The 25296-nt window shown below is 44.7% G+C and overlaps 5 protein-coding genes across 9 annotated transcripts; 3 read left to right on the forward strand and 2 right to left on the reverse strand.

The window, feature by feature from the left end:
- The first annotated feature begins 2049 nt into the window (after nt 1-2049).
- On the forward strand, nt 2050-6279 carry LOC108006288 (phospholipid-transporting ATPase IF). Its single transcript, XM_017069747.4, has 7 exons — nt 2050-2626; nt 2697-2822; nt 3070-3616; nt 3737-4151; nt 4227-4818; nt 4892-5684; nt 5748-6279. The coding sequence occupies exons 1-7, from the start codon at nt 2425-2427 to the stop codon at nt 6232-6234; spliced, it is 3162 nt and encodes a 1053-aa protein (XP_016925236.2). The 5' UTR covers nt 2050-2424; the 3' UTR covers nt 6235-6279.
- Nucleotides 6280-6399: 120 nt separating this feature from the next.
- On the reverse strand, nt 6400-14511 carry mei-41 (meiotic 41). The gene is made up of 5 exons (XM_017069848.4): nt 14191-14511; nt 11918-14129; nt 11569-11862; nt 6792-11495; nt 6400-6722 (listed from the first exon to the last, which is right to left on the reverse strand). The coding sequence occupies exons 1-5, from the start codon at nt 14415-14417 to the stop codon at nt 6597-6599; spliced, it is 7563 nt and encodes a 2520-aa protein (XP_016925337.2). The 5' UTR covers nt 14418-14511; the 3' UTR covers nt 6400-6596.
- A 257-nt stretch (nt 14512-14768) lies between these two features.
- TH1 (negative elongation factor complex member TH1) lies at nt 14769-17894 on the forward strand. Its single transcript, XM_017069728.4, has 5 exons — nt 14769-14927; nt 15041-15753; nt 15810-16256; nt 16315-16796; nt 16862-17894. The coding sequence occupies exons 1-5, from the start codon at nt 14865-14867 to the stop codon at nt 16891-16893; spliced, it is 1737 nt and encodes a 578-aa protein (XP_016925217.1). The 5' UTR covers nt 14769-14864; the 3' UTR covers nt 16894-17894.
- Nucleotides 17659-20952, reverse strand: LOC108006268 (trimeric intracellular cation channel type 1B.1). 2 transcript variants are annotated; one of them, XM_017069716.4, is made up of 4 exons: nt 20811-20952; nt 19038-19356; nt 18701-18973; nt 17659-18639 (listed from the first exon to the last, which is right to left on the reverse strand). In XM_017069716.4, exons 2-4 carry the CDS (start codon nt 19313-19315, stop codon nt 18360-18362), a joined length of 831 nt encoding a protein of 276 aa, XP_016925205.1. In that variant the 5' UTR covers nt 19316-19356; nt 20811-20952; the 3' UTR covers nt 17659-18359. The 2 variants fall into 2 exon arrangements, with proteins under 2 accessions (XP_016925205.1, XP_016925206.1); XM_017069717.4 differs by having other exon boundaries at nt 20815-20829.
- An 808-nt stretch (nt 20953-21760) lies between these two features.
- Nucleotides 21761-25167, forward strand: LOC108006273 (uncharacterized). 4 transcript variants are annotated; one of them, XM_070997409.1, is made up of 6 exons: nt 21762-22070; nt 23635-23822; nt 23955-24216; nt 24272-24484; nt 24540-24868; nt 24933-25167. In XM_070997409.1, exons 2-5 carry the CDS (start codon nt 23635-23637, stop codon nt 24837-24839), a joined length of 963 nt encoding a protein of 320 aa, XP_070853510.1. In that variant the 5' UTR covers nt 21762-22070; the 3' UTR covers nt 24840-24868; nt 24933-25167. The 4 variants fall into 4 exon arrangements, with proteins under 4 accessions (XP_016925213.2, XP_016925215.2, XP_070853510.1 ...); XM_017069724.4 differs by having other exon boundaries at nt 21761-22070; nt 23621-23822; nt 24540-25167; XM_017069723.4 differs by having other exon boundaries at nt 24540-25167.
- The last annotated feature ends 129 nt before the right edge of the window (nt 25168-25296 follow it).

Here is a 25296-nt window from a genome sequence, read left to right on the forward strand (position 1 = left end):
TTGACGAGCTCCATGGGGAGTACTTATTTATCAGAAAGCACTATTGAAAGATCGTTTTACCACATTGTATTTCACAATCAAGCGAGCTTATTTTATAGGTAATGATAAGCAAAATTTCGCCAATGGATATAAATACTTCATATATTTTTATTTTCTTAAAATTAAAAACAGATATCAGAAAAAAATGTATTTTAAGATCACATTAACACACACGATCACTTTAACTTGTACACATTTTTGGTTGTCAGAAAATAAAAATATTTTAATGAAGTGATGAATAAATTAGCCGCGAGGATGTTTTTTTTAATGTAACATACCATGTTTCTAGCGACTAAATTGTGTTTGAGTAGTTGAAGTACTGAGTTGGTTTTCCGCGCTTTGATTAAACAATCACCCGATGTCCTCTGGCCAAACAAAGAGGTAAACAAACAGCCAGCTCTATTGGCGAAATCAAATATATAAGACTGATATATATATTTATAGAGGTCTATATATTATTGTACAGCGAATGTGGAAGGAAAAGAGAGACCTTCCACGCGCAAACTGATCTATCGGCAAACTGTCGAAGAATTGTTGATACCGATACCACTAACAAAGCCGCCATACACATAGGCTAGCCTGTCGGACATTTCCATGCATGTTCATGTATAATACATATAGCCATAGCCATACCCATATACCCCTACCCATTCCACACCCAGACCAGGGTCTTACCAACTTTTGATATCCCTAAATACGTGCATGGCAAGTGCATTGCACTCTCCAAATGTTGATATAATATAACGATATACGATCCTCACAGATACTCTCTTTTTTGTTTTTCAGTGGAAGTGGGGGGGGTTGTGGTCTCTCGTGAGCGAATAAGCCCGCGGTTTTGCCATTAGTCGAAGAGATAATGTCGATAACAATATCTTATCGTTGAGCATTGAACGGACTCCACACAAAACTACACACATCCGTCGGGCTTACGGACAAACGTATCTAAAAATCGCCGTGCAACTGCCACCTTGACTCACTCATCCCGTAGGAAACATGTAGGCATCGTCTATAAAACTATGGAAACCAATTCTTATCAGAGGGCTTGAAATTAGTCATCGGTGGATGGGGGAAAATACGACCTTTGTCCTTATACATATGACCGCTGAATCAGTGCGAATCATTTCCATAGGACGGGCTTTCCCTTAAATCAATTAACAGACAATTTGCAATAATGTGGAATAATTAATCAAAGTTCCAAAACTTTCCCCCAAAAAAGTAAGTTATTTAATGAAACTTATGATGTGATATTCGATTGTCTGATATGATAATTAATTGGACTTTGAAATCGTAGAAGAGCAATTTACCAAGAGGCTTTCTTGACAAAAAAGACAAGATATTATCTCAAGCATAGGTAAGGTAATGGTTTTTGATATTTTCTTTACTAGATTAGCATAAGTTAAACTTAAGACTAGATTTAGCGAAAAATGTATAGTTCCATAATAAAAAAAATAAACCCTTCTATATCTTAAGTTATAGATTTTTTGCCCATTTGTTTAGATGTACCTCTTTAAAAAAGGTGGTAACCCATTACTTTTATGAAAGCTTAATTTCGTTAGCTTTTAAAGTGAGTGAACTTATCGCTTAGAACCGGATGATGCTGTTTAAGAGTATATATAATACATATAAAACCCATTGGATGTGTATAACATACAATTCATTTTTAAGAAAGTTGCTATATTTAGTTGTAGTGATAAAATTTGTGAGCCCACCTTTAGGATAGACAAAAATATCAGTAAGTAGTGGGTATTCCATAGTCGGGACTCTACTTTCTTCTCTGCATACAGAAGCAGGGAGTCCAGAGCTCAAAGACCTTCGATTATTTTAGAAAACAGCCTTAAGTGCCATGGTTATAAACGAAGTGTGGCGCTGATTAGACTGATGATTAGGCTACTATGAAAAACTATATCAGATGGATTAGATATTGGAATTTCAAAAAGGCGATAATACAAAAGGTTTGCTCCATTTGTCTTACTTTATCTTTAGCAGTTCAACATACATAGTTCAAGCGATTACAATTTAAATGTAGCATTTATCTGACATAAGGAGTGCATCTAATCTCGGCCGCAAGTGTTTGACTAATCTGTCATCGAAAAAAAAACGCCGGAAACAAGAATTCTTAGTGTCCAGCCTTTCTCGATGGGATATTTCTGTGACAGAACCACTTGGAAACCAGAAATAGGTTTTATATAAGTGGCTAATGAAATGGAACATTATCTTTATCATATGCCAATTTATGTGGCAATTTTACTGCGAAATTCAGTCTAACTTTTGCTCCCCAAGGTAGCACGCGTGCGCAGCTCCGATTGTTTCGCAGCTATAATGAACCTATGATCCTATGATCCAATGATCCAAAATTCTGGTGATATATAGATAATTATAGTGCAAATGGGTGCGAGCAAGAAAAAGCCTGGGGATCCCCAGCGCATTCAGATTGGTGGCATCGAGAGTCGCCAAAAGAAACCTCTCAACCGGGTGACCACCACCAAGTACAATTGGCTAACATTTCTGCCCCTCAATTTCTATGAACAATTTAGGCGTGCCGTTTACTTTTACTTTTTGATCATTACAATTGTCTCATTCTTCGTAAGTAAGTATGATTGTCTCTCTGCCTATAATATTCCCATATTGGTCAATGTTTATCCGGTATTATAAAATAGATGAAACTATATCACCATTGGTTTCCCTGCTGCCCCTGCTGTTTGTAATGATTATTACGGCTCTGAAAGAGGGCTTGGAAGACTATTCGAGATCAAAAAGTGATAAACTAGTCAACACAGCCAGAGGTAAGACCATACTTGTATATTGAAACAAGAAGGGAAGACTTGAAAACCTTACTTATAAATCTAGGAAGTATAAGAAATTTTATAATTAGGAATTAAAAACATAAGAGGTCTTGAACACCATATTTACCATATATAGTAAAATAATTTTCTGTATATCCCTTTAGAGGATCTTTTGAAAACTATCCTTTCTTGAATGGAGTATGGATAGAAGTTCCAAGAAAATAATACTAAACATTCCCATTTCTAGTAACTGTCATCCGGAATGGAAAGGAAGAGGTCATAAACTCCCAGTTCATAGTACCCGGCGACCTTGTGGTGGTAAGAAACAATGGTGATGTGCCCTGTGATCTCGTCCTGCTGCAATCCTCTAGTGCGGATCGCAAATGCTTCGTGACCACAGCCAATTTAGATGGAGAGACCAACCTGAAGACCATCTCCGTGCCACCCAACTACATACTTTCCCCCGAGGATGGAGTCAAGGGCAAGGATTGCATTGTTTGCGAGGCCTCCACCTTTGATCTCTACAGTTTCAATGGACGTCTGGAAATCGGAGAAAACGGTGGTGATGCCCTGCCCCTGACCATTGAGAATCTTTTGCTTCGCGGGGTTCGAGTCAAGGGCACCGATAGGGTAGTTGGATGCGCCATCTACACCGGAATGCACACCAAGTTGCAACTGAATAGTCGCTATACGGGAAATAAGTCAGCCTCCAGCGAGAAATATATCAATAGGTTCATGGTCGCCCTCATCGTGGGCATGATCGTGGTGGTGGTGGTGTTGTACCTCATTGAAAGGTGAGTGAATCTCTAGATTAGTTTGGAATAGTTAGGGAATTTTCAGAGATTGAAGGTTCCTAATAGTTATTCTATAGATTAGTATCTATATCTAGTATAAAGCCTACTTATTTCCCTTAGACACAAGGAAAAGAAGATTGTGCCAACCATGCCCTACCTGGGCCCACCTACCAACTTTAATTCCGCGTGGCAAATCTTCGAGGACTTCCTCTCATTCCTGCTGCTCTTCAACTACATGGTGCCCATCTCCGCCTATATGAACATCGAATTGTATCGTATTTTTGGTATGCACTTTATGCAAAACGATCTCCATTTATACGATGAGGAAACCGATCAACCTTGCCGTGTAAATGCCTCCAATCTTAATGAGGAACTGGGTCAGGTCAACATCTTGTTCTCCGACAAAACAGGCACACTCACCAAGAACATCATGAAGTTCGTGAATTGCTATGTATCAGATGTTAATTATCAGCTGCAAAATACCCACCTCCTTTGCGAAGCCACTGGTGAGCAGTTTGAACTGGAAAAGCTTGATGTGGGTACCTTATACCTCTAAACTTATATGATTCTTTGTGATAGTACTAAAAGATTTCGTTTCACTTTAATCCAGGGTGAAGCCAAAGTATTTTTTGAGGCACTGACCGTATGCCACACAGTGGAAGTGCTCCAGGAAGTGGGAGAAAAGCCGCAGGAATCTCTAGAATCCGTGTCGGAAAGAAGTCACTTAATGGGCAGAAAGATTGTTGACCACTATCAGGCGTCCAGTCCCGACGAAAAGGCAATCCTCGAGGGATGTGCCAGCCTGGGTTTGGTGTACGAGGGTCAGGACAATAATGTTCTGCGAATCTGTCGGTATCCCAGCGCTGAGAAGCTGCAGTTCGAGCGCCTCCATGTTTTGGAGTTCAGTTCAGAGCGACAGCGGATGAGCGTCATTTTGAGAGATCAGAGTGGTACCATCTGGCTTTACTCCAAGGGAGCGGAAAGTGCCATCTTCCCACGCTGCAGGGCGAGTCCTCGTGTGGAGCAGACGGACGCTCAGATAACAAAGTATGCCCAGAAGGGCCTGCGCACCATGGCCGTGGCCCGACGCACTCTGACCGAGGAGGAGTTGGCCAACTTCGAGGTGCTTTACCGGAAGGCAAACACCCAACTGAGCAATCGCAACGAGCTGATAGCGGCATGCTACGAAACGGTCGAGATTGGTAAGTTTACTAAGCCAATGTGCCCAATCTGTGCCCCTAGCTACTTTTCCTAAAATCTTCCCTTTTTCTGCAGAACTTGACCTGCTGGGCGCCACTGCCTTGGAGGACGCACTACAGGAGAATGTGGGTGAGACCCTGGAGGCTCTGCAAGCAGCTGGCCTAAAGATCTGGGTGCTCACCGGCGATAAAGTGGAAACTGCCTACAATATTGGTCTAGCTTGCCGGCATATTCCGCCTGGATCGAAACAGCACTTTATCGTTAACCTCACTGAGCCGGCGGAGCTGCTCGACCGACTGCAGGAGATTGGCTCCGACAATCCGGAGGTCCTGGTGGTCGACGGAACCACCATCACCGCACTGCTAAAGCACACACCTCGCCAGTTTGCCGATCTCGCCCTGCGCTGCCGAGCGGTACTCTGCTGTCGACTAAGTCCACTGCAAAAGTCCGAGATCGTCACGCTGATCAAGCGGCGTAAGAAACATATTACGGCTGCCATTGGTGACGGTGCCAACGATGTGTCCATGATCCAGGAGGCGCACATCGGCATCGGGATCACGGGTCGTGAGGGAAAACAGGCAGCCCGATGTGCCGACTTCGCCATTGCCCGCTTCGAGATGCTGCGCCGCCTGTTCCTCGTCCATGGGCACTACAACTCACAACGCCTGGCCTTCTTGGTGCTCTTCTACTGCTACAAGAACATCATCATCACCGGGTGTATGGCCCTCTTCCAGGTCTACGACCTATTCTCCGCCACCAACGTCTACAACTCTCTGTATCTCTGGCTTTTTGATATTGTATATATCTCGTTTAGCTTTACGTATTTGGCCATTTCCGATAAGGACTACAGTGAGGAAACGCTTCTCAGGTTAAAATAGTATATCTCTATCATATAATTAGATCATCATAATGTATATATATCATATTTCAGCCATCCGGAGCTGTACAAGCCCCTCGCCCACAATCGCCAGGCATCTATGGGCGTGTTTAGCTTGTGGATCTTCAATGGTTTCGTCCAATGCTTCATAATCTTCTATTTCACATATGCCGTGCTCAACGAACAGAATGTCCTCTTTAATGGGGGACAAACAGCCAGTTTCCAGGCCTTTGGAACTATGCTGATCACTGTTATCGTTATAGTGGGCAACATGAAGCTGCTTCTGGTGGGTCGCTACATGACCTATCTGAACATTTTCATGATCTTCGCCTCCATTGCTGCCTTTATGCTGACCACATACCTTTACAACCTGGACACGACTGGGGAGCTCTACGATGTCTACAACCAGTTCATAGCCTCACTTCCGCTATGGCTCTTCACGATAGTCTGCTCGGCAGCCTGCCTGCTGCCCGACTTTATCTTTAAGGTTGTGAATGATATGTTCAGAAAAGTACCACCGCCTAGCAAGACAGTGGTATAATAAGAAAAGTGTACAATGATCATTAAACGTTTAATACTCTTCAAATTCTGAAAGGTGTTATTACTCAAAGGGCAATTTATTTATATTATATTACATTAATTTACCTAGTAGCTATACAACTTTTTTAACACAAAGAATTATTGTCTGTATACAAGAATTCGTATAAAAAAAATGTAATGAGTTTTAAACTTTCTCAACTTAACAAATAACAGTCGAGCAAATATTTGTATACAATTTCTTCTTTCTCGTACCTACATAAACTTAACAACAACTATATTATTTACACATATAAGAGCAAGCAATCTGTGGAAGTAGTATTTGCTGGATATTCTAGAATCCATTGCCGGGTAGATCACATCCCTTTAAAGGAATGCTCCCCAGCCAATGTACATGACGGCCAAGTTGTCCACCTTGGTGGCTTCGTTTATGAGAAAGTTGACCTGTCCTTCGGTTGAAAGTGGAATGCTGTTGGCCTGCTGACGTTTAACCTGTAAAAAAGTAAAGATTTGGGTAATTATCTTGCGGTAGAACTTCGTGACCCAGAAGTATACACTTACGTGTCCTTGCAGGCGATCGGCAATGCGCTGGACATCCTTTGTGATCTTCGCCGTGGCGGCTCCATTTCGCGTCTGGGCGCCCACGTCGTAGACGAAGGGCCTCAGCATGGACATGAGGGTCTTGGTCTCCTGCTTCAGCAGACGCAACGTGATCTCGCAGCACTTGCGGTAGCTGCCCTCCACGCCCAGCGGTCCCATGGCGACGATCATGTTTCGTGTTAACCGAAAAGGTACCACCTCCGGATAGGCCAGCAGTTCGCCCTGATTGAACAGGCAATTGAAGTCCACATGGACAGCGTCGCCGTTGCCCTCGGCGAACAGGATATTCTCGCCATGGCGATCGCCCAGTCCCAGGATGTAGCCCACCATGGACATGACGGCCACGGTGCGGATGTAGGTGTTCCTCGCCTCGTACCAACTGTGCAGGGTGACAAATCGCTGGCGCAGCCACTCCTGGAAGACCGGCGGATGGGCAGGAACCAGCTGCTTGGTAAAGACCTCTCTCTTGCGCTCTAACGACTCATTCAGCGGCACGGCCAGCTGGTGCAGTTGTCGACTGGACATCACCTGACCCCGCTGGGCGTACAAACTCATGCAGATACTTCGATATGAGGCCAGATTGGGCAGCCACTCGACCAGGCCGCACTCCTCGTTAAAGGGCAGCACAGCATAGGTGCGGATGTGAAGTCGCCGCTGCCTAGCCGGTGCATCCTGGTGGAGATATCGTTTGACCAGACCATTGAACTCCATCAGTCGCGCATCTCGACGCAGATCATCCTTGGGCTTTACCAACACATCGTAGTCCTTGCCATCGCTGCACCGAATGGTCAGCTTCTTGGGCTTTGCCGCCGAGCGCAGGATCAACACGGACTCCTGGAAGCCACTGATGTAGATCTGCTGGTAGGGAAACCAGTTGGTTTTCCCTGTACTCGTAGGCAGTTGGTTCAGTGTGGAAGAGGTAGTGTCCGAATTCAGCGGCAGCGTTGGCTGCATGTACTTCTCAAAGGGCAGCAGAATATTCGAAAATTCCGCCTGTTTGCATAGCTTGGTGAGTCGTGTGTCCAAGTCACTCAGTTTGTAGGTTCTATCAAGCGTGACCTCCTTGTTGGTCAGCTCAATGAGACGCTCTGTGAGTGAGTTGAAGTCACTCAGCTGTTTCTGGAAAGAAGCCTTCTGCAATCGACTGTCGGTGAGCACGAGTTTGCACCGCTTGATCCTAGAAGCCTTGGCGGACTTAAAGTGCGGCAACAGCATCCAGAGCGACTGCTGTGGATACTCCTCCACCAGTCGAATGATTATATTACGCAGAACAGTGAAGACCTCCGGCAGTGGATGACACAGGCGACTCAGCATCTGGGAGTAGACTGTATAGAAGATAGCCGCTGGCAAGGCAGTGCAGCAGTTGGTGAGCAGGTCATTCATCTTCTTCACCTGCTCGTTATTGGTAGAGGTCTCGGTGGTGTCCAGCCACAGGCTGATCAGTCGCGGCATCGACTGGTAGACATGTTCGCTGCCATAGCGCAAGGATCTCGCATAGTTCACCATCACACTGATCAGCATGTCGTCTTGTTCAATGGTGGCGTCTGGTTTACCACCCTGCCTGGCCTCGCGCATCTTCTCCAGAAATTGCGCCATCTGCACAAAGCAGCTCTCCGACTGGCGATGTACGGCAATGGCCTCCTCGAAGTACTTGAGGACGGCATCCGCGCACAAATGCATCGATTCAGCGCTGTACACGGCCTGCAAATACTTTCCTCGGAAGAAGAGATGTCGCTGCTCCGGTGCCAGCTGTTTGACATTACCCTGGCACTCCGAACGCATGATGGACAGCTGCTCCTCCAGATAGTTCATGGCCATCACCTGGTCACCCTTTTGCCACAGAAGCTTGGCTCGCTCGATGAACAAACCCGTGGGCTTGTATTCCGCCGCTTTGAGTATATAAAGTTGGGCACGCTGCAGTTGGCCGGCATTCCGATTGATTTGCGCGCTGTTTAGCCAGATCCTCGCCAGCTCCGTCTGCAGGTGGGGCAGCAAGTGGCCGCGGTCGGACAAGCGGCGTTGGAGCTCTGCCAGTAAATTCCGACGGAAGCTGTAGATTGACTCTTGAACGCGAACTTGCGGCTGTATGACCTGCAGGCGATACTGCCAATCCTCGAAATACTTCTTCATAAGCTTCTCCTGGTTGTCCCGATCGCGATCCTGCTCGAGCTTTTCTACCAGTTGCTGGCTGCACTGCAGCTCATGTACTAAATGTAGTTTCAACACCGCATCGTAGGCATTGGCATACGAGTGTTGCTGCACAGCCGAGCAGCTTCTTAGCTGCTCCAGCACCGATCCGCGCATCCCGTCCAGCAATGCGTCGAACTCGATACGCGTGGTTAGTGGCCTGCGTAGCTTTAGGCAGCCCTGGGAGCACTGAGCTGGCCAGTTGGACTGCAGCTCCTCCATCTCATCGTAACTGCCCAGGCGCCAGAGCAACTCCGACTTGCACTCCGCAAAGCACTGCTCCGAATACTGATCAGAGAGTCGCTGCCACAACCCATCGGCTATCAACTGAGCCGTCTTGGGTGTGTCTCTCAAATAGGCATCGATCATGGCGCGCACGTGATCCGGCTGCATCTGATCTGTGCTGGAGAGCAGCTGCTCGTAGGAGGTGATCATGTCCTGCTGCCGCTCCACCAGTCGATTGACCAAGATATCCTGCGTGACACTCATGTCGTAGCTACGGACCTGCACTGCTCCCTCCACCGAATCCGGGTCCTTCAGAGAACCGTACACCTCTACGAGGAACGTAAACTGTTCCAATAACCTCTTCGATTTGTCCTCGCCCTCCTCCAGATAACTTTCCAGGTAGCTAAGAGCCCGTGCATATTCTCCACAATTATAGCTGGCGCGGGAAACCAAGAGCTTAGGTATCTGGTTAAGAAACTCATAGATTTTCCTGTAGTTAGGATCTATTGTCTCCGGGGGCTTTCCGCCGGTACTACGTCCATGAATTCGCTGCCACTCCCTGAGCCAGCGCTGCAAAAAGTCCAAAAGCTCGGCGCACAACTTGCCAGCCAGGCGGGGCACGCGACTGGAGTCCTCCTTCCGCTCCAGAACTGAACTGCCTTGTGATGGCATGATCCCAGCGGCATACTTTCGTGACTCGAATTGCTTGAAGGCATTATCCTTGATGGCACCCAACTCCTGACGACCTTTGACTGAGCTGGAGCTCTCCTCATTGGCTCGCAGGACGGCCATGAACTCCTCCTGGATGTGACGCCTCTGCTCCGACGTGCACTCGAGCAGGGCATGCAACAGGATGTAGGGATAGAAGGTGCTCAGCATATTGCCATCTCGCTTGATGCACGGCTTGTAGGAGCTGAGTAGATGGCGCGTGTCCGCTGACTGGATGTAGTCGATCAATCGACTGGCCCAGAGAAAGGCCCACTCCTCATAGAAATTATGGGAGTAGTGGCTCCCAAAGAGCGGCTGCTGCAGGCAGGTATTCGGGCGATGGCAATAGGTGTAGCAGGAGTGCAACATGGGCTCCATCACCTGACGCATTCGTGCCGGCAGCGATTGCCAGAGCTGCACCTTCTTATGCTCCTTGGGCGAGATGCCACAAATGGCCAGCGTCTCCTGGATGGCCAGCGAAAAGCTATCCACATGCTTTGTCTTCTGCTGGAACTGATAGCCGCGACACAGCGCCGTCAGGGCCAAGACAGCAAAGTCATCGGACAATATATTGAGCGGCAACTGCTGCGGACTGGCAAAGTTGTAGTTCGATGGTAGATAGCTGGCATCGATGGCTCCCAGTTCTCCGAGGCACTTGGCCGAGGCCATTTGCAGTTGACCATCATCGTGCTGGCAGCCGGCCATCAGGACGTTCACAATCTGCTCCAGCAGCGGTTCCAGAGGCACTTCACTGAGGATCGTGCTGTTTAGTTGATCTCGTCGCCGCCCGAAAAGTTCGCCCAGATGTTGGAGGGCATAGACGCGCACCTGCAGGCATTCGTCGGTGATGTGTTTTTGCAGAAAACGCAACTGTTCCACCAGTTGTGGCGATGTATTCGATTGTCCCTCCTCCTCGGTCGATCCCTTCAAGTCCAGGTGCGCTGTATGCCTTCTGATGCACTTTTGAATGGATGGCGCCACATTCTCCATGCGATCCAGGAAATACAGGTCAGTTATAAAGTTGCCCAGCATAGATGCATTACGCAGGATTATAAACTCATACAGATCGTTGACTTGCTTCACGCTCTCGCTGTCCGCCAGCAGCGGCTGCAAAGTGGCCACAATCCTGCCCAACGATGGCCCTAGCTCCTGTACATTCACAACATGCAGAAATATGTGCCAGATCTTCAGGCAAATGCGCTGCAGACGAGGCTCCTGCAGAGTGTGGACGAAACTCAGCATGGCGATAATCTTGAACCTGAATTGGGTGACATGCTGGGATCCCACGAAGCGCATAATCTGTCCCAAACTGTACAAGGTCTCCTCTTTCAATGGTTTTTCAAAGGCCGATTCACTCAGGCAGCTCTCGAAGTAGGTGATTACTCCAAGGAATCGTTCAGCAATAAAATTGGCAAACTCCGCATTGGCCGTTTGACTGGATAGCTCCTCCTCGGAACCGATGCTCAACTGCAAAAGGCTTTGGAAGGAACGCATCACGAAAGTGGGGTTTCGGTTGAAATAAATTAGCAATTCGGCCACCGTTTGCTAGCAGGAATACGAAATAAAATAAACCAAATAATACAAAATAAAGAGTAATAATAATATAACAACGGCCAACCTTGACATCCGCATTCATTAGCTGCTGCAGGCTCGACTGGGTGCAGCTAACCACCAGCTCAATGCAACTATTGGCCAGCTCCGGATCCTCGGTGAGATAGACATGGGTGTAGATACGCAGAAACGAGGTGGAAAACCATGTGGCAATGGGCTTCCGCATCTGTTTGGCTATCAGCACTAGAACTCCTTTGCAACGCGGCTCCAGGATGCAGTGCGGCAAAACCATGGCGGTCACAAGGCGTTGGTACTTGCAGGTAAACTCCTGCACGCATGTGAAGCCCAACATTTTAGTGAGCTAAAACAAAGGCGATATTAAGCTTTGTAGGTTAAAATAGCTGCAAAGTACTCACCGCTCTGAGGGATCGGGTGAAGCGAACGCCATCTGAAAGGTATCCTGTTAAGGCCAGACGAACGGTCAAATCGAGGGCATCCCGCTTGTACCAGTTCCACAGATTAATCGTCTGCAGACCATGGCTGGCACACATCTCAGTGGCCGCCAGCACAGCTTCTTGGGTGACCAGCGATCGGGTGTGCACCAAAAGGAAGAATGTCATTTTGAACCAGTGGAAGAGCCAGATTTCATCGTCTTCCATGTGGGCAATGGCGTTCAGTATGTTCAGCACACGTCTCTGCTGCAAAACATTTTGCTCTGCTAGCGGCTTGCCCAGCAAGACTTTAATGGCATTTAGAACAAGATTGCCCAATTTCTCCTTGAATTCCGGCGAAATAGCACGCATTGCAGAGACCAAAAGGCCAAGGACCTTCACATTAACTTTTTGCAGACCATCTGCTTCCCTTAGAAGACGCAGGATTAGCTTGGGTTCGAAGCTCAGCAAATCCAGGTGATGGGAAATGTATGAAAAATCGGGATCAAACAGAAAATCTTTTGCTATCATCTCAAGGGAGGCGTTTGAAAAGTCAAAATTTGCTACTTGCTGTTTGCATTTACCCAGGTAAATACCAGGAAGTTTATCTGGCAATGGTTTGCATTTCGGGCAGTACAACTCAATGCGATCCTGGACTTTAAAGACACTCAAAGTACCTGGCTGGGAGCACAGCAGTAAGCGGATAACATGAGCGCGTCCAATAAGACTCACAATAGAGGTCAGACTCTTTAATAGTTGCTCCGCCTTTATGTAGCCCGCTATGTACAACTGTGGAAGATTGTTGCAGAACACCTCCTGCGTCTCCTCCGCTTGCATGAGATTCATGTAGTGCTGGGCATAGAATCCCTGCATCTGGGTATGCGCACTCGAAGGCGTTTCCAAGCGAACGCCGCACAGGTGGGACAGCTCCATGTGCCGCTGGAGAATAGCTAGCAGCTGGTGTTGCGTTTGCGTCTTTAGAACGTGTCGAATGAAGGTGATCTTCATTAAAAGCGAGCATATTTCTAAGTATATGGGCTTTTTGGCTGAGGGGCACTTGGGTTCCTGCTCGACCAGCTGCGTTGATATGTTATTCCAGTTGGTGTCCGTCACCTTTGTGATTTCACACTGCAGCGGCAACTTGGCCAATAGCGAGACATCGATGTGGGCTTCCTGGTCAGCTATCTTATGCTGGCTCTGTGACAAGACGAGCTGTTCCAGCTGCTTAAAGGTGCGTAGAATGGCAACCAGTTCCCGCCATTCCCTGGCCAAGATTTGCTCCTTTTTCATGATTCGAACGAGGCTTTGGGTCAGCGATTGCAGCACTGTTGTGCGTATCTCAAGCTGTTGCACAGCCATTAGCGCCAATATGGGCAGTAAATATTCGGGATAGGAGTGCCAATGACCTAGCAAAAGCTGCTGGAAGTGCACTAACTGTTCCAGCGATGTTACCGAATGCTCTAGCTGGCCTTGAATAAAGGCGCTCAGAGTTTCCAGTAGTTCATCCTCCAGTTCGATGTCGGCGGGCAGGCTGAGAATCTCGTTGAGAAGTAGATAGCCAAGCTGGAGGGCTTGTTGACCGCGCTTCTGCAGGACGAGTAGCAGTTGCTTGGTGGTCACGTTTAGCTGTCCCAGCTCCTGGCGTGTCATACAGCCAAACTCCAGCCACTTGGCAACTGTGGACCACATAATGGTCGTTGCCTCCAGCGTCAACTGGGCGTAGTGGCCAACATCCGGATTGGTTGACCAGCTAATAGCCGACTGTGACCGCAGGACGCTGTGGCAGTAGTTCAAGCTGGCCAGCTTTGTGTCAATGTCGCACTCCTTGAGGATTAGCAGGGCCTGGTGCAGGCTGCTCGAGAAGATGTCGCCGTGCGTGGCATAGCCAATGTGATGGGCGTGCTCCAAGACCTCCAGCAGACTTTTGGCATACAGATCGGCCTGCTCAATGGGTAGCTTGATGTCCTCGAAGGCGCATTGCGGATCGAACTCCTGCAGGCAGGCCACATCGCAGCGGAAAATGCTCAGGGTTATGGTGGGATTATCCTCAGCGCGTCCTTGTGTGAAGTCCAGGGAACTCAGTTGCAGGTGGGTCTCCTCCAGAGCCTCCACATAGGCCAAAACCAGACGTTCGTACAGCTTGGGATGATTGGAACAGCAGGAGCTGAGTATTTTCCTCTGCAGATTGATGCACTGACTGCGGCAGAACAAGGGTGAGCTTTTAGTTTTTGGATCCCATAGCTGGTGGCCAATCTCACCTGCCATCTGGAGTCTCACTCAGGCACTTGGCCAGCTTGTTGAGGAGCCACAGGAGGAAGGTGTCCTGGAATTTGTTGTGCAGCTCCCGCACCAGTGAGCAGCTAATCAAGCTCGGCTCCTGGCACAGAATGCCCTCGATCACAGTGTACACCCGGGACAAGTTGGACCCGTTCCGGTTCACGTGATTGTAGAGCAGCTTCCACATGTCCTTGCGCTGGTTCGACATGTTGCCAGTTTTGTTTGTGATCTATTTATTTATTTATAATTTACCGGACCGGACATTTGTTTACCAAATTACCGGCATCCAAGGCGTTCGATATTTATCGATAGATCTGGAAATTACTTATCGCTTCTGTAAACTAATAGCCACTTTCCACCTACTTTTGTTGTGTATATCGCATCCCTTGGAGGCAATAAAAAATAAAATAAAATTATTAACAAATGTTACAAATTAGGCAGAAACAATCGTGGAATTAGTAAAAAATATTTTTGTTTTATTAATATGCCCAGATGCGGCAGCATACTCAGTGTGAACGGCGCTTAACCATAGCATAATTTTAGACGGTATTTTGTCGTTAACAATTTACTGCCCTACTAAAAAATTCATAAACTCAAATCAAAATAAGAGAAAAATTAATTTTATGTTTATGTAAATAAGCTAGCGAGCGATAAAATGGAAGTGGAATACGACGAGTCCGGCTGGCAGGGCCGCGCCAAGGGACAGTCCAACCCGGAGGTATGTGGCACTGCGGCGTGGCGGGCAATCCCGGCTAGTTTAATCCGCTGACGCCACTGGATTTGTGGACAAACTCCCCAACTTAATCATGTTATCCCCCATTCCAATCGCAGGAAATGCTCGAGGACAATCCGCAGAAGACGATACAGGAGTGCCTGGAGAAGTTCCTCACACCAGACTACATCATGGAGCCAGGGATCTTCACGCAGCTGAAGCGCTACTTCCAGTCGGGCGGCTCCCCGGAGGAGGTTATATCGATGCTGTCGGAAAACTACAAGGCGGTGGCCCAGATGGCCAACTTGCTGGCCGAGTGGCTAATCCTGGCCGGCGTCAAGGTGACCGAGGTGCAGGCCATGGTGGAGAATCATCTCAAGGAGATGATCCTAAAGTCCTTCGATCCCAAGAAGGCGGACACCATCTTCACGGAGGAGGGCGAGACGCCCGACTGGCTAACAGAGATGATCGACCATTATACGTGGCGTTCGTTGATCTACCGCCTGGCCGAGGAGTATCCCGACTGCCTGATGCTCAACTTCACCATCAAGCTGATTTCGGATGCGGGCTTCCAGAGCGAGATCACCTCTATTTCGACGGCGGCCCAGCAGATTGAGGTCTTCTCGCGGGTGCTGAAGACCTCGATCGTCAAGTTTCTAAACAATCCGGACGATGTGCATGGCGCCATTCAGGAATGCGCCCGCATGGTTTGCCACGGCCAGCACACCTACGTCTACTCCCAGGTGCTCATCCAGGTTCTCAGTCAGGAGCAGAAGGGCGGGTTCAACATGAAGCGCCTCTCACAGGAAATCATCAAATACGCCCTGCAAAAGTAGTTATGGTTATGAGTTTATTACGAAACAATACCTAATCCTTTGTGATCCACAGCAATCAAAATGTGACACCCATAACGATGGCCCTAAATGGTTCGGCGGTCTATCCGCAGGCCTGTCAAGCCTTAACTTCCATGCTCACCCGCAACACACTCAATCCCGCCGATATCACCGTGCTGTTTCGCAACTACTCGGGATCCGATCCGCCACCCATAGACTTGATACGGAACCCACAGTTTCTGGAGCTACTGGTAGACGCCCTCTTTCGTTCCGGCGTTAAGATCAATCCCGAGCACAAGCCCAAGTACATGTTTCTGCTAGCCTACGCGTCCGCGGTCATCGACCAGCCGGCCAAGAAGCGACCCATGACCGAGAGGATGCTGAACAAGGAGGAGCTGAAGAGCACAATTCAGGCTATAGAAAAGGCGCATACCATCTGCAATGTGGACCAGGGCTCCACCGAACTGATTGCCGAGCTGCAGACACTGTACAACTGCATCAAGTGAGTGTGCCTCAAAGTATTCAGTATGCTTCACATAAAAATCTTCCCTCTTCTCCAGATATCCAGTGGTGGGCGTGGGCGTTATTCGGTGGATCGAGAATGTGGTAATGGAACCGTCCTACTTCAAGCTCTCCACCGACAGCTGTCCCACGCACCTGGCGGTGCTCGACGAGGTGGCCGCAGTGCATCCCACACTGCAACAGCAGATCCTGTTCCTGCTCATCCGCCTGTTCGAGTCCAAGCAGGATGAGCTCGAGATTCTCGTGCAATTGGAGATGAAGAAGATGATCCTGGACAGGATGGTTAACCTGCTGACGCGCGGCTGCGTTGTACCCGTTCTGCGATACATAAAGCAGTGCTGCGCCATCGAGGACACAGACATTTCCCTCATCCGGTACTTTGTCACCGAGGTTCTGGAGACCATTACGCATCCGTACTCGCCGGAGTTTGTGCAACTGTTCCTGCCGATGGTGGAGAACGAGGAGATCACCGGCACAATGCGCGGCGAGGGCGACAACGATCCCGTGTCCGAGTTTATTGGTGAGTTATGGATGGTTACTCAACTTCCACTCTGTTTTCTGACCTTTGTTTTCCATATATTTTAGTTCACTGTAAGGCGCACTACACGACTGTATAGAAGGTGGCAAAAGAATTTGTTTTATAGGCAATTCCCGTGCAAAATGTTTAATTTTCAAGTATTTTTTTTTGTAATACAAACATTTGTTGCACCATTATTTTACCCTAATACATTTTAAACAACAAAATACGGAAACCTACCTATAAAAAAAGTAAATAATATTTAATATATCTAGGCATAACAGTTCAAAATTCAATTATAAACTCAATTTTGTTTAAAAGCGAGGATATTTTTACTCTTTAGATTTATACACCCTTTTTTGGGGTGTTATTTGGTGGTACATTTGCAATTTTTTTTCATTATAAATCATATTTTTGTATAACACTATGCTCAAAAGCATTATGAAAACCTCTACATAAAACCTCAAACCAATCTACAGAATTCTGCTTTAAAAAAATCACTTTAATATCTTCTAATCTTAAGAAAAAATTGTATAGTTCTTAGGAAAATTGTATTGTATAGAACCGTAGTTGATAACAATCCTAATAAAGCTACTGATACGTTATTACCATATAACTGAGAATTCAAAATGTGACAATATAACAAATAAATATAAAATCTAGGCATTTGGAAAATAATTTTTTAAGATCATATCCATTTCCATTTGGACAAGGGATAGACAAAAAATAAAAAAAAATATTAACCTAAATTTTCCTCATTTTTGTGACTAATGATTTATAAAGTACTTGTAAATAACTTTTGTTTAAATCAATGTAACAACTCATTTGTTAAGGTCCGCATTTTTAGACAAACAAGACAATCAACCAAAATCGTAGTTTAATTTTATTGCAAACAATAAACATTCACACCTCTTACAATAGCCTTAAATTCAGCTTGAATACGTGTTCACAATCCTCAAGCAATGATCTATCATTCAGTTTTCGAATGGGTCTTCGGCAAAAATTCTTAAAATGTATTTAATAAAAAAAAAAGAGGAAGCACTGAAACGACTTCAATATTTACACATTTCGTTCGTTGAGCACGTCGCTTTTGCAGCAAAAGACCCAAGACTCGGCGTGCTCCTTCAGATGGCTGGTCTAAAATCGTTCTCCTTTCGGCTGTCGTATTTGTATTATAGTTTAGCTGTATGGGCCATGCTCAAATTGCATTAAATATGGCATCCAAAATAAGTCTGTGGTCTATATAAATCCTACCAATTGTAAAACAATACACAAATTTTCGAGGGCTAAAACTAGGCGTGAAATTTGGAGTCGAGGAACAGCGGGGCACACCCAACCCCAAAATGCTGATCCTCAAGTGTAATTTCCACGCCTCACAAAAATGTCTTTGGCTTGCGCTTCCGCATCGAATCCGTATCCGAATCCAAATCCGAATCACATGGGAAGATCGTTCGTTATGCTATATAGTATGCTGTATATAATGTGTGTGTGCGTTTAGCTTTGGTTGGCAGCGTTAAGTACTTTTTAAGGGGGTATGTAAGGTGGTAGAGGCTGACTACAAATAGTTTAGTTGCTCTTCTTAACATCTTTGCCTTCGGCATCCTTGGCCTGCCCGCGGCCCAGGATCTTGGCCAGGCTGTCCCAAATGCCGCCAAAGAAGATGGCACAGCTGAGGTTCTCCAGCGGCAGGAAGGGATCGTGGATGCCCAGCAGTATGGAGGACAGCTTAAAGTAGACCAGGAATATGACGATGCCGAAGTAGACCAGTGCATGCGGTGCTGAGATCCAGTCGGTCTTCTTGTCCAGCACAAAGATGATCGAGGCCAGCAGGGAGGCCTTGGTGTAGCTGGTTAACATAGGATAGATTTAAAACCAAGATCGCAGGTGAATCAGGAAGAAGCACTCACAAGCTGGGCTGCATGAATTCCATGGCTGTGGGAGTCCATGCTCCACGGATGAGGCGCTCGATCAGCTTGGTGAATCCCGCTCCGTTGCCCTTGAGGGTGCCAATGATGATCATGATGATCCAGGCGTTCGGATACAGCTTGGCCGCATGTCCCACTCCGTCGTAGACCTTTTTTGCCCGATAGATCTCCTTCATGGCGCTGGCCACGATCTTGACGGGCAGGAACTTGGCCACCTTGTAGCCGATATCAAAGGGCGTGTAGAAGACCACGTACCTGTAAGCATAGATTGGGATTAGTTAAACATGGATATAAGGATTTTAGATGGGCATTCACTCACCAAACGGCCGTGCCCACGAGCAGCTGGCCTGTGTTCTTCAGCGGAGCCAGTATGGGCTCACCCAGCAGTCCGTTGGCCACCATGCCGCCGGCGAAGATCACCAGCATGGTGGAGAGCCAGCAGGCGAGCGGATGCTTCCGCGAAAACGCCTGGGCATTGGCGCCCAAGTCCTCGCGCACGGCCAGCGCGGCAAGTAGACTGTGAGCGATGTCGAAGAACGGAAACATTTTCAGCTTGATGACCTGGTTGGCCACGTCCAAAAATGCTTCCGGGTCCATGATCACAGCCGATCTTGTGTCCTGCCTTCACGGATGATAATCTGGGGGATATTTTACAAGATGAAAATCGTAATTACGTATTTGATAAAAAATATAAGTTGAAAATATTTCGAAAACATGAGTATTTTCTTTAATAATATTAATAGAAAGGATATGGAAAAAAAAGGTTTTCAAATACCCATTATTTTCTTAAATATTATAAAAATAATTCCTTATCTCAAAATGTTTTCGAACCGCTAATAATTCAAAATATTGAAACTACCTAATATTTCTTAATATATTGTGTAAGCTTGCAGTTGGAATAATCTTAAATCTTCAAATGTTACATAACTGAAAGGTAAAAAACACTAGGTTCTGTAATTCTAGGGATAATATTAACGCGTTTCATATGGTTTCAAGAATGTAACAGGTTCCTAACGCACTCATTTCGTATGCTCTTACATTCCCAAGAATATTAAAGTATTGGCGGTTTGGTTTTCGAAAGCAATTCAAGCGGTTTTTGAACTGCAGACAGTGCACGATTGCAGAGGATGTGATGTAGAAGTTGTCAGATTGTGTGTTCATGTAGACGAAACATAGAAAAAATTCGAATAAAAATTGCGCTGTTTTTGCCGCACCTCCAAAAATAAATTTCACCATGAGGGCTGTTAAAAGAAGCGCGCCGGGTCGGGCCTGACATATATGTAAGAACTTATGTGCGTACGATTGTTTATATCAACAATGGTGCTCAAAATAATAGCACTTGGGATCTGAAGTTGTGGGTTCCCCGAGTTTATGGTACTTTGTATGCTTGAGTACTGAGAAACAGGGGAAATTTATCATATTTTCGATCCTATAAAGGCTATCCCAAGATTCTAAAATAACTAACTTTTCAGTTGGTTTAAAATAATATGGAAATAGATTCACATATAGACTGATTATACTATCATTATGTTAGCTAGAGGAAACGATATCGACCATAAAAGGATAAAAGTTCTTGATAACAAGCAGTTAAAGCTAGAACAAATGGTTCTTAAACAGTGTCTTAGCAAGCTTTTCGATTACTGCTCTATAATAATGACAAATCTAATCTTATCTAACTAAACTCTTAAATAGTCCAGTGACCAAAGTGTAAGACAAAGTATTGCACAATCGTTTTGGAGGAGGCTAATGACCTGAGTTTTCAGGTCTGACAGCCTACAAATATTTGTATATCCAATCTGTCATTTATGGGACTGGGTCTAATTTTTAGTGCTAATATTTTAGCCACAGCTGTGTTTATTATGTACATATACTATATGCAGCCTGCCTCCTGGCTATTTTTGAGCGGCGTAAATTGGAAGAGATTTGTCGGCGGTGGTGGATATGTACATGTAGGTATGTACAGGATGCTACATCCTATATGCACAGATGTCAATGCTTGGAGTTTGGGAGTTATCTGCCAATATTCCCAATTTAAAACCAGGTACACACGCGGTTAAAAAAAAGATTTATAGCGAAATAAGCAGCAAATTACCTACGTCTAACACGCGAGCAAAACGGATAGCGGATAGCAGAGTGCAGCACGAACACTGGGAGACTGGGCCAGATATTATATATGTAGTATAGCTCTGCTCTCGAGCACGCGAACCTGATATATATTTAGAATGCCCCGACAATTTAGAGAACCAAAAACTCTCGCGAGCAAAGTGCCCATTATCGAAATCCAGAGTCTTTCAAAACTCAACGGACGCAGATTGCCCGCCGTATGTTGATGTTTTATTCATCGATCTGAGATAAGTCTGTGGGTAAACATTGTGAAATAGGTTTGCCTGCTGCTTTTGCTGATTATTTTCACTTATTATTGGGATAGCATACTATTGTTTACACTTCTTACATAGATAATTGGATTGCGATTGCGGCTAAACGTAAACAAAACAAACACATAAAAGCTCCATAAAGCTCGATAAAATCTATCGATAATTTGGTTTTGCGAAACTATCGATGTTTTTCTAGCTACAAAAAACTAGTGTGAACGTGCATACGTTTTAATTTTTTTTACAGGATTCTGACCCTTAAAAAATTAAACTATTTAAATTTCCAATAAAAAGTATATATATTTTTATATAAAATACATAAAATTGATATCTTAAAAAATTCCTTTTGATTTTTTTCCTAACAATATATAGATAAATATTAATGCACAAAGGCAGAATGAACTGCATTTAAATGGAAAACTTTGAAACACGAGAAATACTATAGTTAGTTAATCGAAAATTAAGCAAAATATGTATCTAGAAATAACTCTACTTCCCCGATTTTGTGTTTAAATTGATATTGATAGCAAACGCGAAGTTAGTTTTGCGTCCATTAAGATGTCGATAGCTGACGTGCCTGGTGTAAACAGTACATTAGGCCAACAAGAAATAGTGTTGTGACCGATAGAAAAGAGAAAGCTATTCCCACTGGCTTGCACAACACTGGCTCTGATTGAGTATTTGTTTATTCGATATATACAGCATGCGCTCGGTCGTTAAATAAATAAAATAATGTAACCTGATGTAATGTAATCATTACCATTCGCTACGTAACCATACCCCTCCACTCGTTGTGTTAAGTTCCCGCGGAAAAAAGGAAAACAAGAAATCTTCAAAGAATCTCCAGCATATCACGGATTTATACCGAAACCCACTCCACATACGATAGTATATATATTTGTATGTTTGTACTTGGCTTACACAAATGCTTCATTTGCACAAAACCTTGTGATATTCAGGTCAAGATCTGAGGAGAAAAGGTGAGTGCAGTTCAAATTCAGGTTTTGTTGTGATTTTAAATAAATATGTGTAGACTAATTGCTGTTTAAAACCACTAACACAAATGACCATTTCTGTTGTACCACTACTACTTGTTTGTCACCCAAAAAATATGTGTATTTTTGTATGTATGATTGTGACCATATGTATTGTGTGTATATATATGTAGCAGCGAAAATGTGCGTGGTGTTTTGAATCTCGACTTTTATACATACGTACGTGTTTGGTAAACCACTTTTTATATTTTATTCAAGTCGACGCGGTGCGCATATTTATAACGTAATCCCACCAACAAGTTCCAATTGTGAAAATACCTTTTAAAGCGAATGCGGAGACTTTCGTGCCGCTCATCGTCTTCGGTCATGAGTGCCAATTTGTCAATAGTCCACTGTCAACAGTTATTTCTACCCGTACTTGCGAATTAGTGCTATCATATCATATTGCGTGGGTATTCTGATACATTCTTTAATGTATTATGCAGTAGGTCCTATAAATAAATACATATATCATCATATTTTGTGGGTTTTGATAAGATAATCAATATTTCTTTAGCTTAAAACATCCGATTTTAAAAATGGCTCGAAAAAATTGCAATTCCTGAAATCCTTCGTTCTCAGAAACCCGAACCATGCCTTAAAACCACAAAACTTTTTGTCATTCATAAGAAAACATAAATAAACTTAGATCGTAAACACGTACGCCATAGAAAAATTGGATTTTTTATACGGGGGTGAAATTGATATCCATTCCAATCAAAATTGGTTGGAGTTCTTACGTGCAGGGACATCATATGGGGGTGTTACTGAAATCTATTCCAACCAAAATCGATTGGAATTTTTTCGTAAATCAATACAAGACCAACCGCTTTTAGTTGGAATTGATTTCAGTGGAACTCGCGATAAAGAAATCAAAACTTGCGAAAAATTGTAAGAATAAAAGGTCGCAAAACGCTGAGTTAGGGAAATTTGACTTAAGAAAGTTCGACTCGGGATGTTAATGGATAGGGGAATAATTCATATAATCGAAAAAAACATAGTTTCCATACTTAGTTATTATATTTTTCTCGACTCTAAAGTATTTTTTTTCGAACGTGTTCTTAACTTTATTTTTAGGTATCGTTAAAAAATAAATTAAGATTAAAAAGAAATTAAAAGAGGAATGTTTACTATTTGTTAAATAAACAAAATTCATAATTATTAGTTGGCGACATTTTTATACATATGTATAAAGCTTAAATTCAATGTTATAAAGAGCTTTCAACTTCTCAGATATTTAGTAATATTACTTAATGGCAATCTAATTTAAGTTAGCAAGACCACTTTAATAATGTCACAAGATTAAAAGGCGGGAAATGGATAGAGGAGGTTACAAATCGGGAAAAACCTAGTTCCACTTACTTTGGAACTCAGTTGGCCAACATTTTCGCAAAACTATAAATGGGAGTGTAGTTTGACAGGATTGTGACAAGACAAATACACTTACAAATAAACAACAGACAGTTGTATTTTGATCATTTAATTTCTGAATTTAGTATACGATTTTCAGATGGCTTCCAATCCGACGAAGAAAAGCAAGACCACCGGTATGCGCATATTGTGGATACCGGGTCGGAAGTCGCATTCCAAGGGCCGCTTCAATACCACCAACAAACAGATCTCGTATTCAGGGCCACAGAAAAAGAGCGAAGTATGGTCCTTGGGCGGCAGCAAGGCACAGTCCGAGCTGATTGACTTGTAAGTAAGGTGGAGAGACTGTGATTAAGGCACTATTATACTAGTTGTATATTAACCAGACCTTTTACATAACCGCAATCACTAAGATGTATGGTATAGGGATAAATGAAATAATCAGTTCTTCCATTTCAGTCCCTCTCCCGATATATCCGGCACTTCCCCATCATCGTCCCTGAGCATTGTGGCCACCTGTTCGATGGTCCAAGGGTCCTCGACCAGCGAAAGAGCATCTTCAGATGATCTGGCCATCGTTTCGGAGACAGCCACATTGCCCACAACACCATTGAGCACCAACTCACCGATCCTGAACAGTCCCACTTCCGAGACGGCATCAGCATCCACCCGAGTCATGACTTCTCCCAATGTCATCACCACCGTGGTAATACAGGACTTGGTAGGTGGTTAACCCACTTCCCTTCGATTGTATCCTAATCTTTGGCTGGTCTTAGCACAACTTTATGAGTCCCGACGACTTGCCCAAAGTGCCAGCCCTCCAGTCGCAGGAAACCGAGGTGGTGCTAAACAGCTCGGCGGGAACCACAGCCTCGATAGCCACCACTTCTTCGCCCATGGCCAACCACAAGCAGGGATCCCCGCCCGCAACCCATTCCCAGCAAGCTTCACCGCAGAAGAGTAGATATAAGAATCACAACAATAACCAGGTAAATAATAATACACAATAACCATTTAAAACTGAACTAAAAAGATAACTTACAGGAGGATATCAACTCTATAGAAAGCATTTCCAGTTTCCCGAGGTTTCAGGGAAACGCCACCGACTTCGATTGGATCGACGACATGGTGCAACAGCGAAACTGCAACGAAGTGATGCATAAAAACAAGAGAAAGAAGTCTAAGAAAGTCGAGGGCCTGGAGTCCGATCAACTGGATGGCAAGCTCTTTGCCTACGACAATGACAAGGCTAAATTGAATGGCAAGGATGATGGCGACAAGGACGAAAAGGTCGTCAAATGCTTGTACTACTCACTCATGTGCTGCGACTGTACTATATCTTAAATGGGTCGTACGAACGTATCCGCGTCCATGTAAAATACCTCTCAGCCACCTATGTAAAAAATATATATACATATTCGATTTTGTATACTTTAGCATACGCAGCGACGTAATAAGACATTGAAGAAGACCGAAGTATTACCGAATTTATAATGATTTACATGGAACTAACATTATGAACATTCGAATAAATGTCGAATTCCAAATCCCACTACAGCTATTTGTAGTGAACTTTTGGTTTGAATTTGAAATAAGTGATCGAAACATATGTATATTAATTAGATATTTTGTATTTTTGTAAATAAAATATTTTCTATCAACAGAAACACAATATATTTAATTCATTTCGGAGCTAAACAAGATGAGATCATCAAGATCTTGTATTTTAGAATCCTTTATAAAAGAAATCCAAGAGAAAGTGAGAAAAAATATTGCTATCTCTTTCATATAGATGCTAACT

The sequence above is a fragment of the Drosophila suzukii genome, chromosome X, assembly GCF_043229965.1.
Source record: "Drosophila suzukii chromosome X, CBGP_Dsuzu_IsoJpt1.0, whole genome shotgun sequence".
In the NCBI taxonomy this organism is placed as follows: Eukaryota; Metazoa; Arthropoda; class Insecta; order Diptera; family Drosophilidae; genus Drosophila; species Drosophila suzukii.